The 14,217-nt window shown below is 39.0% G+C and overlaps 2 protein-coding genes across 2 annotated transcripts; both read left to right on the forward strand.

Annotated features, from left to right (window-relative positions):
* Positions 1-114: 114 nt before the first annotated feature.
* Positions 115-8,263, forward strand: LOC117534075 (adenosine receptor A2b-like). The gene is made up of 5 exons (XM_034198112.1): positions 115-354; positions 2,942-3,482; positions 3,580-3,711; positions 6,084-6,187; positions 6,678-8,263. The coding sequence occupies exons 2-5, from the start codon at positions 3,283-3,285 to the stop codon at positions 7,652-7,654; spliced, it is 1,413 nt and encodes a 470-aa protein (XP_034054003.1). The 5' UTR covers positions 115-354; positions 2,942-3,282; the 3' UTR covers positions 7,655-8,263.
* A 2,789-nt stretch (positions 8,264-11,052) lies between these two features.
* snrpd3l (small nuclear ribonucleoprotein D3 polypeptide, like) lies at positions 11,053-13,640 on the forward strand. The gene is made up of 4 exons (XM_034198143.1): positions 11,053-11,202; positions 11,867-12,007; positions 12,818-13,010; positions 13,410-13,640. Exons 2-4 carry the CDS (start codon positions 11,882-11,884, stop codon positions 13,472-13,474), a joined length of 384 nt encoding a protein of 127 aa, XP_034054034.1. The 5' UTR covers positions 11,053-11,202; positions 11,867-11,881; the 3' UTR covers positions 13,475-13,640.
* Positions 13,641-14,217: the final 577 nt, after the last annotated feature.

The following is a 14,217-nucleotide window of genomic DNA, read 5'->3' on the forward strand; positions in this document are numbered from 1 at the left end:
TCGGCCTCTTTCACTTTCCAGCCGTTCATACGTCACTATTCACCACAAGACCACCTCCTCAACCAACACACCCACACATGATACATACACACACACACACGCGCGCGCGCAGGAGAGAGAAAGAGGCACGCGCTTCTATTGTATTTCAGCGTGTGTGCGGCTCACCTTCAGAACTTCCCCTGAACCATCGATCATCAGCAGCAGTCACATATCACAGGATTTACAACGTATTCATTTTTCATTCCGTGTCTGTCACTTTCCATTTAAGTTTCTGGGGTAAAGATATCCGCCTATTGTGTTCACTTCTTATACACGTTGATTAGGAGGAAATACTTCTTATTTCCACTCTTAAAGGTAAGAAATGTTTTCTGCTTGTTCAGGCTATGTTTTAAATGTGTGTCAGATGATGTCTAAGAAGAGTAGTTACATTGACCAGGGGCTTTTTTCCATAACCAATGCGCGAAGATTGTGTTTATTAATTGAACATAAGCAACTATTGGTTATTCTAACCATGGAAGATTTCAATGTGTCTAGGTTGTGGAGTTTTTCATAGTAATACATTTAAGAATTAGATGGTTCAAGTCAAATCAATGTAGCCTACCTGATATTGCATCAACCCAGTACTTTGTGTGAATAGCTGTAATTATGAAAGTGTGTGTAATTATCTCTCTTTGTAAGGCTGATAAATTGATGAACGTCTGATCAGCATTTTGACCATCACTATCAATTAACATCTACTGTCATAACAACACTTTCCCTGCAGTGATTGTTCAGTATTAGCCCAGCTAATGTTTCTGTTGTCTTATATGTTCTTGCTATCAAGAGTCCACAACATGATGTGTGGGCCTCCCTCATTAGTTATAAACACAGAACCTTTGCCAATAATAATACAGCAGCTTTTCATTTTGTTTTCCTATGCCTTTGGTGGAGCTGGTGCATTGATTGACATGGCAGAGACAGATCAGCCTCTAGCAGGATGTGCATGTTCTTATCACTTCCTCCAAGCCTTAATGCACATTTAGCCCTGATCATAATAAAGGAGAGTCGTTTTTCATTAAAGCAGACAACTGGAAGCAGGTTAAACAAGAATAATCATGTAAGTTCTTGTTTTATTGTACCACTTTCTTCTATTTTGCAAATGTTACAGCAGCTTGAGGTTTTAAATGGTTGGGTGTTATAGCTTTCTAGAAATGCTGCATAAAGCTTGTTTTTTTTGAATTCCTTTGGCTTGTGAGAAAGTTTAAACAATAGAGAAAAAGCACAACTTTGGTCCGACGTACTGCCAATCAGGATCATAGCTGTAGAGCTAATACAAAACTATGTGAGAACAACACAGCAAGATTGGTGGAAGCACAATGTGTGGAAGGAAAGCTAATCTACATGTTTTCAGTTTTCTTTATATTTCCAACTCTATGGCAATGTGTCTTTATATTTCCTATGACTATGAGGTTGTGTGAGGTCTTTTACCAATCTTTTTTCATATACAGTACAATAATAGCCAGTTTATTTGAGAAATAATATGTCGTTCTAATCAGGTACAATCCTGAACCTCAACAGATAGGAAGATTGATGATTCAATATGGAATCTAAAGAAATAACCCACACTTTGGTTAGATGTGGATTTCCATACACTTCATAGTTTAATATTACTCAATGGGGAATTCCCCAATAACTGAAGTGAACTGAGCTGAAACTTCGTCAATATAAAAATTATAATCACAGCTTTTTCTTATACAAAGCTACGGCCATTTTGCCCAAGATGTGGATGACATTTTTTGACACCCACTAGATGTTGAATATTAGATTGAGGCTCAGTGAGCATCTTCATCGGCTCCAAGAATATCCCACAACATGAATGCTAAAGCTGGTCAGATTGATTAGTCATTCTGTTATGAGATTACGCTCATCAGTGTCACATTCATCTTTGGATTCATTTCTGATACAGTGGCAGAGACATGCTAATGCAAGGGCCCTGAAAAACACGTCCCAGCATCGCTCGTGACAGATTTCCCTAATCGCTGTGCCAGTCCATATCAACAAATCATTCTTGTCACCAAGTTTACTTTGAACATATGTCTGCTTTGTGCGCTGTGCCTCATTTCAGGGAATTTAAGCCCAGGTTTTATTATATACGTGTTCACGTTTCCAACAAGAGGAAGAAACTTGTGCCATTGGTCTTGAGTGCACTGATGTACAGCAGCATATTGTATACATGATGCTTGTATTATAGGCTAACCCGTTCTGTTTGTATTGAGTTTTAAGAAAATGTCAAACAAATAGAAGAAATTGCATAAAAGCACAACAAAATTAAGCATTTTTCCCAAAGACATTTTCTAAATACACTAATCCCCCCTGGTATTTCGCTAATCTGAAGCCACAGGCAACTGACAACAACAAAAATCCTTCAATTTACTTCCTTGTTTTGATACAAATATAGATTAAAACTGCTATAGGGAAACTCTATAATACTGCATAGTGTAGTATCAATGCAGCCTTGGTTATTTTCTCACGCGATCTGGAAACACGTCTGTCTTCCCCCCTGAGCCATACCCCATTATTCATAAGTGAATAACTTGGCTTGCATTTCTCTCAGACTGCCTTTGTAGAGGTTGACATAAATGCAGTGATGATAGCCCAACAAAATGTTCAAGTGTTGGTACAATGGCTTTGAAATGTATAGGTGGTTTAATCTGTGGTATTATCAGTGATTCTGGAGGAAAGCATGTCATTGACAGGAATGGTCAGTGTGTGGCGGAGTTTCGGGAAACTTTTCCTGAAATAAAAGGTTTCATTGTTGGACTGTCTGCTTTGGCCCTGTATGGAAACAAACTGCACGCCTGTCTTCCAGAGATAGATTGCTTTTCGGACCTGTGTGGTAGGCTGCAATCTGTTTGTACAGGCCAGATGACTGAGATTGTGTTCTCTCTCTCTCACTCTCCAGACCAGTGCTCTTAACTTGTCAGCCATCGGGCTAACCTCCCAGACCCTTCCTCTTCAACATTCTGCCGCCGTCTGAGGCAAAGTTTACCAAGCCGAACACAAAGGAGGTGAAGACGGCTGCAGAGAGAAATAGGAAGACTCACAGACTGAGTTACAGTAAACATTATGTCAGGTGTCATGTTTGTGGTGGCAACATCCTGCCTTGGCTGTCCTCTGTTGTCACTCTTTCTTCAAGGCGTACCATGGGGTTTGGCAAGGTGGTATTTTGTCTAAAAACAAGTCAAAGCAGCTGAGTTTGTGGAATGAAAACGCAAAGAAAGCAAATAATAAGAAAAAACAACCATGCCGGAGAATGACCAGCTGGTCTATATCGGCCTGGAGCTGGTGATCGCCTTACTGTCTGTGGCGGGAAACGTGCTGGTCTGCTGGGCCGTCTGCCTCAACTCCAATCTGCAGAGCATCACCAACTTCTTCGTGGTGTCACTGGCAGTGGCTGATATTGCTGTGGGGCTGCTGGCAATCCCCTTTGCTATCACTATAAGGTACTGCTTGCTGTTTCATTTAAATTATAATTATGACTTAAATCCAATTGTGCCAATTTACTGGTTTTTAACATGTTTTTTTGCAATCCCACATTAGTACCGGCTTCTGTGCAAACTTCTTTGGCTGCCTCTTCATCGCTTGCTTCGTCCTCATCCTCACCCAGAGCTCCATCTTCAGCCTGCTGGCTATCGCCGTCGACCGCTACACCGCTATCAATAACCCACTCAGGTGAGAGGAAACAAAAAGGTCACATCAACTGAAACAAATACGGTTTTCCACACTGTCACTTTCACCACATATCTCTTCAGACTGTTCAAATTTCTGGGACTTAATGATAGAGCTGCATTTTGTTTAGAAAGATATGATTTAGCTGTATTAATTTCAACACAATGTCCTTTATACACAAGTCAGAGGAGTGTGGGTAAACCATTAAACGTGACAAGCGTCCAAATTACAAATGCACTGTAGCAAAGCACATTAAATTATAGAAAGATATTATTACATTACAGATAATGTGGCCGGCTGTGTGCAGACATAGATGTATGCCTCCACAGGATTTATTAGGTTACTGTTTGTGTGCTGCTCAAGGGATAACATCTTCTAAAGAAATGTTCATGTAAATCAACACCATTTGAATTATATCTCTTTAAAACGGTCTCATTTATTTTAACAAAGCACATACATTTCTGGCATTTTTACATACCATTAAGTTGTTATTGAACTGTTTTAACCAAAGCCACTGTTGTTTAGTCACAGTTGCATTCTTTACTCCTGCCATGAGAGGATTTTGCATGCTTTAAGCCATAGCAGGTGATACATTTGCATAAGCAGCAAGTTGCATAATGGCCTCTGCGCGTGTTTGTTTGCTCGAGCTGGTGCCACAACCCCTGGCTGGCACTAAGGACCAGAGAGCTAATAATTCATCAGAGTTTTTATAGGCTTAATATAGCCTGCTGGCCGCCATCCTGGCCGTGAAATCTCAGTCACATGGGACAATGGCTGTAGGTGAGGGGATGTTGTTACCAGGAATACTATGGTTATTCGTGTTGATTCCCAATTTGTATTCCTCCACTCAAATGTGTGCATTGCCTGTGTCTGAATGAATCAATGCTGCCAACACGGTCTTTAAAAGTGCCTAACAACCTGAGGATGAAGCAAAAATGTAATATTTAAAAGCTGGATTTTCTTAAAAGCAGGTCCAGTTTCTAGGTATTAATAGCTCAAATGGCCTGCTTAAGTGAAATCTGAATTATTGAACACAAATGTAAATGTTGTATGTCCTCGTGTCAGAAAAGGCTAACTTAATTATTATAATATAAAGCTATTGTATATTTTTGTTGACCTAATCTTATCAGCGACCTCATAGTAAAATAAATGTCCTCATTATTTCGCCCAAGTTGGTACTCTGTAAATCATATGATTTTATTAAATGTCATGTTTGTATTTCACTGCATTCTTCAGAATCCCTTACAGTATATGACTACACTGAAGAAAACATCTTTAGCGTTTTGTCTTAATGTGTGAAAAACAAAAAGATGAGAAATACTTAGAGGAAGGAAATGCCCTTTATTGCACACTTACTGTAGGTGTCAGTGTACTTACAAGGTGTCAAAAGTCATGCAGCAACATGCAGCACTGTTTCACTTCTTCACCTTTTAGCATGGATAGAAATGAGAATATATACTGGCATAAAAGCCTCAATCAAAATGGATTTAGTAATTTCATGTGTCTTTAAAATGCAGACAAAAGTACTGGAGAGGTTAGATTGCTGTAAGTGCTTACAGTGTATTTAAAAGCCAGTGATGCCAGTGTTCATTCAAATCACCAAATATTGACTTTGCCACACAGCAGTGGCGGTTCTAGACCAATTTGACTGGGGGGGCCACTGGGGGGCCAGTTATTTTCTGAGGGGGGCACAATAAATGCAGGACGAAAAAGAGAACTAGACAGTATGAAGTAATTGCGCATAAGAAAACAATGCAATACAGTTATTGGTATTTGTTTCAGTACACTTATTTATTTCAGATATATCTTATAGTTATTATTGTTAGCTTCAGCTTAAGTTATAGTACAATTTTTGCACTAACACCATATCATATTTATATAAAAATAAAGGCAATGAACAGTTACATCTCTACTTTACATCTACAATTACACGGATACAATAGTTTAAATCACCTTCAATTATCGTGGTAGTCTCTCGAAACGTAGGTTTCAATCAGTCTTTCTTGGATGCAACAGCCTCTGATGATCCGAAATGAAAAGTGTTTGTTTTTCGCGCGCTTCAGCCGGACAGTGAAAGTGAGTGCACCGCTCTAATGGGTCCTGAGTGCACCGCTCTAATGGGTCCGACTAGAATGACGAATAACGTTAGTTCCGTCTATTCCGTCATTCAATAAATCGTGTAATAAATCATAAATCTTTCATTTTTTTCACTTTTTTCACTTTTCATTTTTAGGGGGGCCACAGGGGGGTCAGAGGTCAGTGTTAGGGGGGCACTGGACCCCCCTGGCCCCCCTAGAACCGCCCCTGCGGGATACTATCACAAAGCGATTAGATAAAACAACTAATGTGTCATTCTGCTCTGCTCAACCATTTAGGTACAACAGCCTGGTGACAGGGCAGAGGGCAAAGGGCATCATCGCATTGTGCTGGGTCCTCTCAGTGGGCATCGGTCTGACACCAATGCTGGGCTGGAACACAGGTGGGATTTTATTTGTTCTCCAAATGTAAACCTGACTTAACCCTAAGCCTGTAGAAATAACATAAATGTGGCATCTGTTACATGGTTCAATGGTTTCTGAGTAGGTGTAATGGTTTGTTGAGGCTGGTCTACGTTTTGTTTCTTTGTCAGTTGTTAAAAGCCAGAAAATCTGAATTATGGGAAACAGTTCGCCAAAATAAACACATCTCTCAACAATCCCTGCTTTTAGCGTCAACTTCCAATTCCTAGAACAACCATTTTCAAAGTGAGGTTGAAAAAAGATGTTCAAACGCTCCTTGGGGAAAATGGAAGGATGCATTTGATTTGTATTTCTTGATATAAAGCTCAAATTCATTTCAGTACTAACAATTAAAAGAAATGTATCTGGCATTTTTGTCGTCCAAAACCTAAAGCATGCAATTTTACTGATTTGTTTGACATTATATAAGATAAAACTGACACTTAATTCCCATTGCTCTTTGTTTTACAGGTTTGAACACAACCGCCCCAACCAGCAGCAAAATATGCCCTGAAGGTTTGACCGAGTGCCTGTTTGAAGGAGTGGTTACCCTGGACTACATGGTCTATTTCAATTTCTTCGGCTGTGTGCTGGTGCCCCTGTTGGTCATGCTGGTCATCTATGCCCATATCTTCATGGCTGCTCGACGCCAGCTCCGACTAATGTGTCTCAAAGTCGCACACACGCCCGCTCCTGGAGTTATAACTTCATCGTCGAGCTCATCTCGTTCCACCCTGCAGAAGGAAGTTCACGCAGCCAAATCGTTGGCTATCATTGTCGGTTTGTTCGCATTGTGTTGGCTCCCACTGCACATCATCAACTGTTTCAACCACCTGTGTCAGGACCGTGGGCGCGTACATATCTGGGTAATGAACATTGCCATCATCCTTTCCCATGCTAACTCTGTGGTGAATCCCTTCATCTACGCGTATCGCATACGGGAGTTCAGGCAGACCTTTCGAAGGATCCTGTACCAGCAAATCCTCGGGCAGAGGGATGGACGTGGGTTTGTGAACGATTGTGGTGATGGCAGAAGTGTTGGGAAAAGCAGTTTCAGGCGGCGGACTTCTTCCCGTACCAGTAAAGAGGGTTCATCGAGTGGCACCGTAGTGAATAGTTACGTCCTGGACTCCAGTCCTGAGCGATCTACACCAAAAGCAACTCATGAAGTCTCTTGCCATTGGACATCAAATTTAGACACTGCACCAGGTAGTTACATACCTAACGGACAGCATGTGAAGGGTAGCCACCTTCCAGGAATGCAGCAACCATGTATCACAGGCTTTGCTGCTCAGGATGGAGTCCAGTTGGTCTCCTATTTGAAGGGAACAACAGATGTGTTGGAGGTGAAAGACAATGAAAATTGCATTGCTTTTGTAAATGTTCAGGCTTTTTCTCTTAAACAATCTGACTTTGAACATTCAACAGAGCTCACAAAAGTCTCATGACATAGATATTTAGGTATTTAAAGGGGACATATTATGCTCATGTCATACTTTGGTTTTCTAATAGGACATTTTTACATGCCTAAATGTTCAAAAAACACTTAATATATCTCCAACGGTCTTTGTGTGTCTGAAATGCTCTGTTTTACCGAAAGAGCCCAGTCTCCTCTGACTGACCTGCAGGTAAAGAACCCAGGGGAGCTAAATCTGAATGGTTTCTTGAATCCTATGTTTTCAGATCTAGGCAGTCCGCCCACGGTGTATTATTTCACAGGTTGAGTGTAATAATTCCAGGAACCAATATGTGCAAATGGTATAATGATATGTCCTCTTTAAATATTTGTATATGCCATAAAACCTATACAAGTCTGAAAACATAACAAAATGAAAAAGGATTAATAAAGCCTCAATAAAACCCACAGTAACTGTAAGCACCTGTTGCTCTCTTTTGTTGCCCACTTACTCTTTATATTCAACCAATGTTGAGACATAATGACATGTAGTACAATAACATATATATGCTCTTTTTCTAAGCCAAATGCTTTTTCAACTGTACTGTATCTTGCATTTATATTTTCATTAGACAATAAACATTTGAAACTTTGAATTGTATTTGTTTCATGTCACTTTTGTATTCTGTATTGTGTTACTCATCTGAAAATAAAACACTGACTCTTAAATACTAATTAGCACACTTTTTCATCAGCTGAGGACAATTCTTCTCTAGAAGACACCGGCTATGTGTTCAACAGACTGTTAAAGATTAAGCACTATAGTATGTCCTAACAGCTGTAAGTAATGGTCTGAAGGAACCATACAACTCAACCCTCAAAGACAACTTGGGGTAAACAATAAGATTGTTTGAAAGTGTGCAAGGCAAGGCAAGGCAAGTTTATTTATATAGCACTTTTCAACACAAGGCAATTCAAAGTGCTTTACAAAAAATGAAAGAGATTAAGAAAATGGCATTTAAAATCAGTCATTAAAAAGAAAAGCTAATAAAATAAACATTAAAAGAAAAAGTACATGGATAAAAGTTACAGTGCAGTCTAAGATATGAATAGTTCAATTAAAAGCAGCGACAAAAAGAAAAGTCTTCAGCCTGGATTTAAAAGTAGTCAGAGTTGTAGCGGACCTGCAGGTTTCTGGGAGTTTGTTCCAGAGATTTGGAGCATAATAACTGAACGCTGCTTCTCCATGTTTAGTTCTGACTCTGGGGACAGAAAGCTGACCAGTCCCTGAAGACCTGAGAGATCTGGATGGTTCATAATTTAGCAGGAGGTCAGAAATGTATTTTGGGCCTAAACCATTCAGTGCTTTATAAACCAGCAGCAGTATTTTGAAATCTATTCTTTGACACACAGGAAGCCAGTGTAAAGACTTCAGAACAGGAGTGATGTGATCCACTTTCTTAGTGTTAGTGAGGACTCGAGCAGCAGCGTTCTGAATTAGCTGCAGCTTTCTAATAGATTTTTTAGTGAGACCTGTGAAGACACCATTGCAGTAGTCGAGTCTACTGAAGATAAAAGCATGGACAAGTTTTTCCAAATCCTGCTGTGACATTAGTCTTTTAATCCTAGATATATTCTTTAGGTGATAGTAGGCTGATTTAGTAACAGTTTTAATGTGCATCATCTCTAGTTTAACGATCTGTTTAAAAGTAATTCCGCAGTGTGCTGGATAGCTACAGAACATTTGGTGTTGCAAGTTTGATCAGTGATTTGATAACTGCCAGGCAACAAGATGCTGCTTCAACAACTTCTTGACATAGAGTATGCGTCAATGGCATCCAATGTAAACCGAACACCCAAAATAAGGGCTTGTTTGATCTTTTCAAGCATCACACCATATGCCAGTAGTGTGGCTACTCACACACACGCACACGCACACACACACACACACACACACACACACACACACACACACACACACACACACACACACACACACACACACACACACACACACACACACACACACACACACACACACACACACTAACGTAAAGTACATACACATGACCGCAGATGACTTAGCGGATCAGCAAGAGGTGTTTACAGAGCAGCCCGGCGGCTGTCAATGACCCTAATGCAATGGAAATCAAAAAAGGGTCATTTCATGATGTATTTTATTATGCCATTATGCTTTCCCAGTCCTCATTACAAAGCCATTGTGGGAAAGGCCTGCATTTAGCTACATGTACATGCCCGGAGACATGTCTCCAGGAATAAACACATATGGGTATGTATCTAGATCATGTACTGTTTCTTTATTTTTAAAACTTTGCATATCAGTTGTATATTGTACTTTGTGGTCATGCACAGGGGCATTCAAATGGATGAAGCCATTTCACTTTCATGCTTTATTTTGTGTGTTCTATTTTGATTAGCGTGATATAAGGGTTATATAATGATGTGGTCATGGGTGATGACGAGTGAACACAATAACAAACAAAAACAAATATAAAAGCAATGTTAGCTGAAGGTGAACTACATGCCATAGCAGCCGCCAAAGCTACCTCACTGGCTCCATCATTTGCTTTTGTCCACACACAAGGCTCTTTTAGGGTAGCCTTCATGTAAAGTATGGCATGATGGCCTGACTGGAAACCATCAGGTGGGCGTCTTGATAGTATGCCATTGAGTAATAAACACATGTATTGTAAGCATCACATTGGCATGCAAAATCTCTGCAAGCTGTTTTATAAAGAATAAACAATTAAGTAGAAAAACAAGGTGTTTGTTTTACGATTCTCTTTATGTTATCTCTCAATGTGATAAGAGTGGAGACATAGACCTGGAAACATTTATACAATGTCTAGTGTAAAGACTGTACACTGTATAGACTTTATTTCAGGCGAGAGACACGTTTTTAAAATTGTATTTAAAAAAACAACCAACATAATAATACACGGTGACACAAAACGCTTAAAGAGGGAAGGGGGAGAGATGTGATTGTATATACTGTTTATATGGGACTTTCCAAGCAACAGCACGTTAAAGGTCAAGAAAGTATTTGTACATGTAATGTAGGCTACATAACCATGTTTTACCACACATTTAGCATACATATGTTTACATCTACACACATACCATAGACTGTATTCATACATACATCTGGTAGGCCTACTACAGGTACAGTACAAAGTGAATGAAATGAAGGCCAAAATAACCCAAGCATGTACATAAATACACACATTAAAGCTGCAGATATTTTTTTGTATCTTGAGTTGATTAATAACATTATCCCGCCTATTGATTATTAAAGTCTAAGTGTAAATCAATGCAAAACAAGGCAGTCTCTCCTTTAGCACCTTACAGAAAGCAGTGCAAATCAGGATTTAAAAAAAGAAAAAATTGTTAAAATAACAATCTAATCCCACAATGCACCGCGCGCGCAATGACACCGGAAGCAGTTTATTGACCCCATGTTGCATTGTGGGTAGGCGGAAAAGGCTCCAAAAGCTACGCAAAAGCTACAAGCGCACGTTGCAGTATCGTCCAAGAAGAAATAACTACGACAAATAAATCAAATTTCAAGAAAGAAAACAGGTAAGCAACTTAACATTTAAAACAGAGTATCGTTATTGCTTAGTTTACCTAACAATAGTGTTTATCTGTGTTGTACATAATAGCTAATTCATTCAGGTAGCTAACATTGCTTCCCCACTTTGCTGAAGTGTGTTTCCATAAATAATGAACTGTTAATCTTACATTTAGAAATCAATTGCAATGTGTTTTGTTTTTATTTAATACGTCAGAAAGACATATTAGTTCGGGCTAACCCCTTGTAAGATTACGTTAGCGTTGTTTAATTCATTGAGGACTAACGTTTGCTAATGTGGCTAATTTAGCTAGAAGCTAAGTATCTCTACTACAATGAACTGGTCATAGTTAACAACCCCGGAATGTTAGCAAGCGATCACTGCATCCTGTGATAACTTTAGGGTAGTTCACTGCAATAGTACAAGTTGTATTAACATTTTGTAGACTGACATGGTGCTATAATGTAAACGGTAACAATGCAACATAGCGAGTGCTAATGCAAATAATGGATTCACACAAAAACAATGGCTGGCCAAATGTATGGTTTTACACTACACCAAATCAAGTAGAAGTAAGTTCAAAATATCTGGAAGTAAAGATAGTTTTTGAAACAGGTTTGTGACAAATGTATGCCTTTGTAACATTTCTTCCATTTTTCTTTTTCTTCCAGGAAGATAGTTGAAATATGTCCATCGGAGTACCAATCAAAGTCCTGCATGAGGCAGAGGGACACATCGTGACCTGCGAGACCAACACGGGAGAGGTGTACAGAGGCAAACTGATCGAGGCTGAGGACAACATGAACTGCCAGGTTGGTTCTAAAGAAGAAATGCTGAATAATAATAATGTAATCATAGGAAATAGTCATTCTTGCAGCCCGATATCCCCAAAGTGTTATGAGGCATTTTTCTGTATTTGCTCGTTCTTGCATCATTGGAACATTTAGATTGATAACCTACTTAATAGTATACCCACAAGTCAACTTACATTGTGACCTCTAAGTCTTTAAATAATCTCATAATATGTGATTCTTAAGTATACGCCCATAAATGTGATTATTATTGACTTACTATACAGGAAAATGACCCTCTTGTGTGACTTATTTTAGTGTGATGCTGCTTTGTTGCCTAACAGTCTACTCGAGTTGAAATGATTTGAATTAATATAATATAAACCATTCGGCAACAAATAAATAATGATATATTTCTGATTATTGTTCAAGCAGAGACAGTGATGCCAATCTCGCTGAAATGATTTTCTTTATTGTATATTACTCTAAACTAAAATATTTGAATTTTGTTCAACAAGACACATGAAGAAGATGTGATGGCCATTTATTGGTGTTTCACAACCATATAAATATTTAAAAATAATGTGTTTGGAGTGTCCTAAAAGATGTTCCTGGACTTCTAGTTAATCCAATGTTTTCAAGCTCCAATCTGTGCTAGAGCCATGGTGCCCATCCTGCTAGCTGGACCTTAACTGCGTGTAGTTAATCAGTCGCTCTACGTGTGCCAGCACTGCACTATTTAGCTGCAGTCTAGGTTTAAATGTATAGTTGAAATGGTGTATTTTTCATTGAAGTGTAAGGACTTGCATTTACATGTTTCTATGCCCACAGATGTCCAACATAACAGTCACTTATCGTGATGGCCGGGTGGCACAGTTGGAGCAAGTCTACATCCGTGGTAGCAAGATCCGCTTCCTGATCTTACCTGACATGTTAAAAAATGCCCCCATGCTAAAGAGCATGAAAAACAAGAACCAGGGATCCGGTGCAGGAAGGGGCAAGGCAGCTATTCTCAAAGCACAAGGTGAGGAAAAGTTCTTGCACCAGTACCTCCCCGACCTTTTCCAAGAATGCTGGGTTTTTAGCTTACCTCATACTCGTGGCTCTTTTACTAATTTCAACAGTTTACACATTTAACCCCTTTTTTTATGCTGCAGAACTGAATCTCTTATGTTTAAGGTCAATGTACTTATAGATATGTATTTTAAGTTGTACCGATTTGTATTAACAACTCTTGATGGGTCCACTGAGAGCATTTTAATTTTTTTAATTTAACAGATAATTAAATGCATTTTACAGTACATGAGTATATTATCCACCTCTTACATATTTGGATTTATTCATAGATTATCTGTGCTAAATGAGTAAACCAGAGGGGTTTGTATTAGTCAGTTGTGTGTAATATGTATTCTCTTTTTTGCAGTGGCTGCAAGGGGCCGGGGACGTGGTGGAATGGGAAGAGGAAACATCTTCCAGAAGAGGCGATAACTGCTCCAGCTGTGTTAACATTGTTGCATTGTATAGTCTTTTGTTGTTTCAGTTTGTCTTCTTTTGATTGGAAATGTTGAGATTTTTTTTTAGCAATCCTGTAATTTGCAGTTTATGCTTTTATGTTCATTTTTTTTTTAATGAAAATAAACATTTTTCAATTTGATCATTCTTGTCCTCTGGTTTACTCGACTACTAATTCCATGCCAACCACTTCAAAACATTTTTTTTACCCACACTTTGTAAGGTAGATTTACTTGGTTCCAAATGAATAGTTTTCAGCATCGCTTCTGCCCCAGTTGGATTTGCATTATATTTGAATGCATAAAGAAATTGAATATTGGCAATATGCACCAGTTGCACCCTGCATATCCTGAATGCAAAATTGAAAACATGTGAACGTTGCTTAAGCTAATCTTTGTTTGCTCAGGTTTGCTGGTGAAACTGCACATCTGTCTGACTGACTCTGAACATGAAGGAAAAGTTATCACATGAACTGAGCCTAAATGCATCTTAGACACAATTATAGGCTATTGAAGAATCTACTGGTACTAGCTTGCTCAGTGTAACCGTGTTTATGTATCTACTATAGTGTGTACTATTTTCCAACTTGTGCATATTTATTTCAATGTAAAAAATACTACAAAGCTGCTTTTAGGTTGCAAGTCTCAAACACCACAAGAGGGAGCCAGTTGCCCATGAAATGCTGATGGAAAGCCCCCAGGAACAATAAAGTGTTATCT

The sequence above is a fragment of the Gymnodraco acuticeps genome, unplaced genomic scaffold (assembly GCF_902827175.1).
Source record: "Gymnodraco acuticeps unplaced genomic scaffold, fGymAcu1.1, whole genome shotgun sequence".
Classification (NCBI taxonomy): Eukaryota; Metazoa; Chordata; class Actinopteri; order Perciformes; family Bathydraconidae; genus Gymnodraco; species Gymnodraco acuticeps.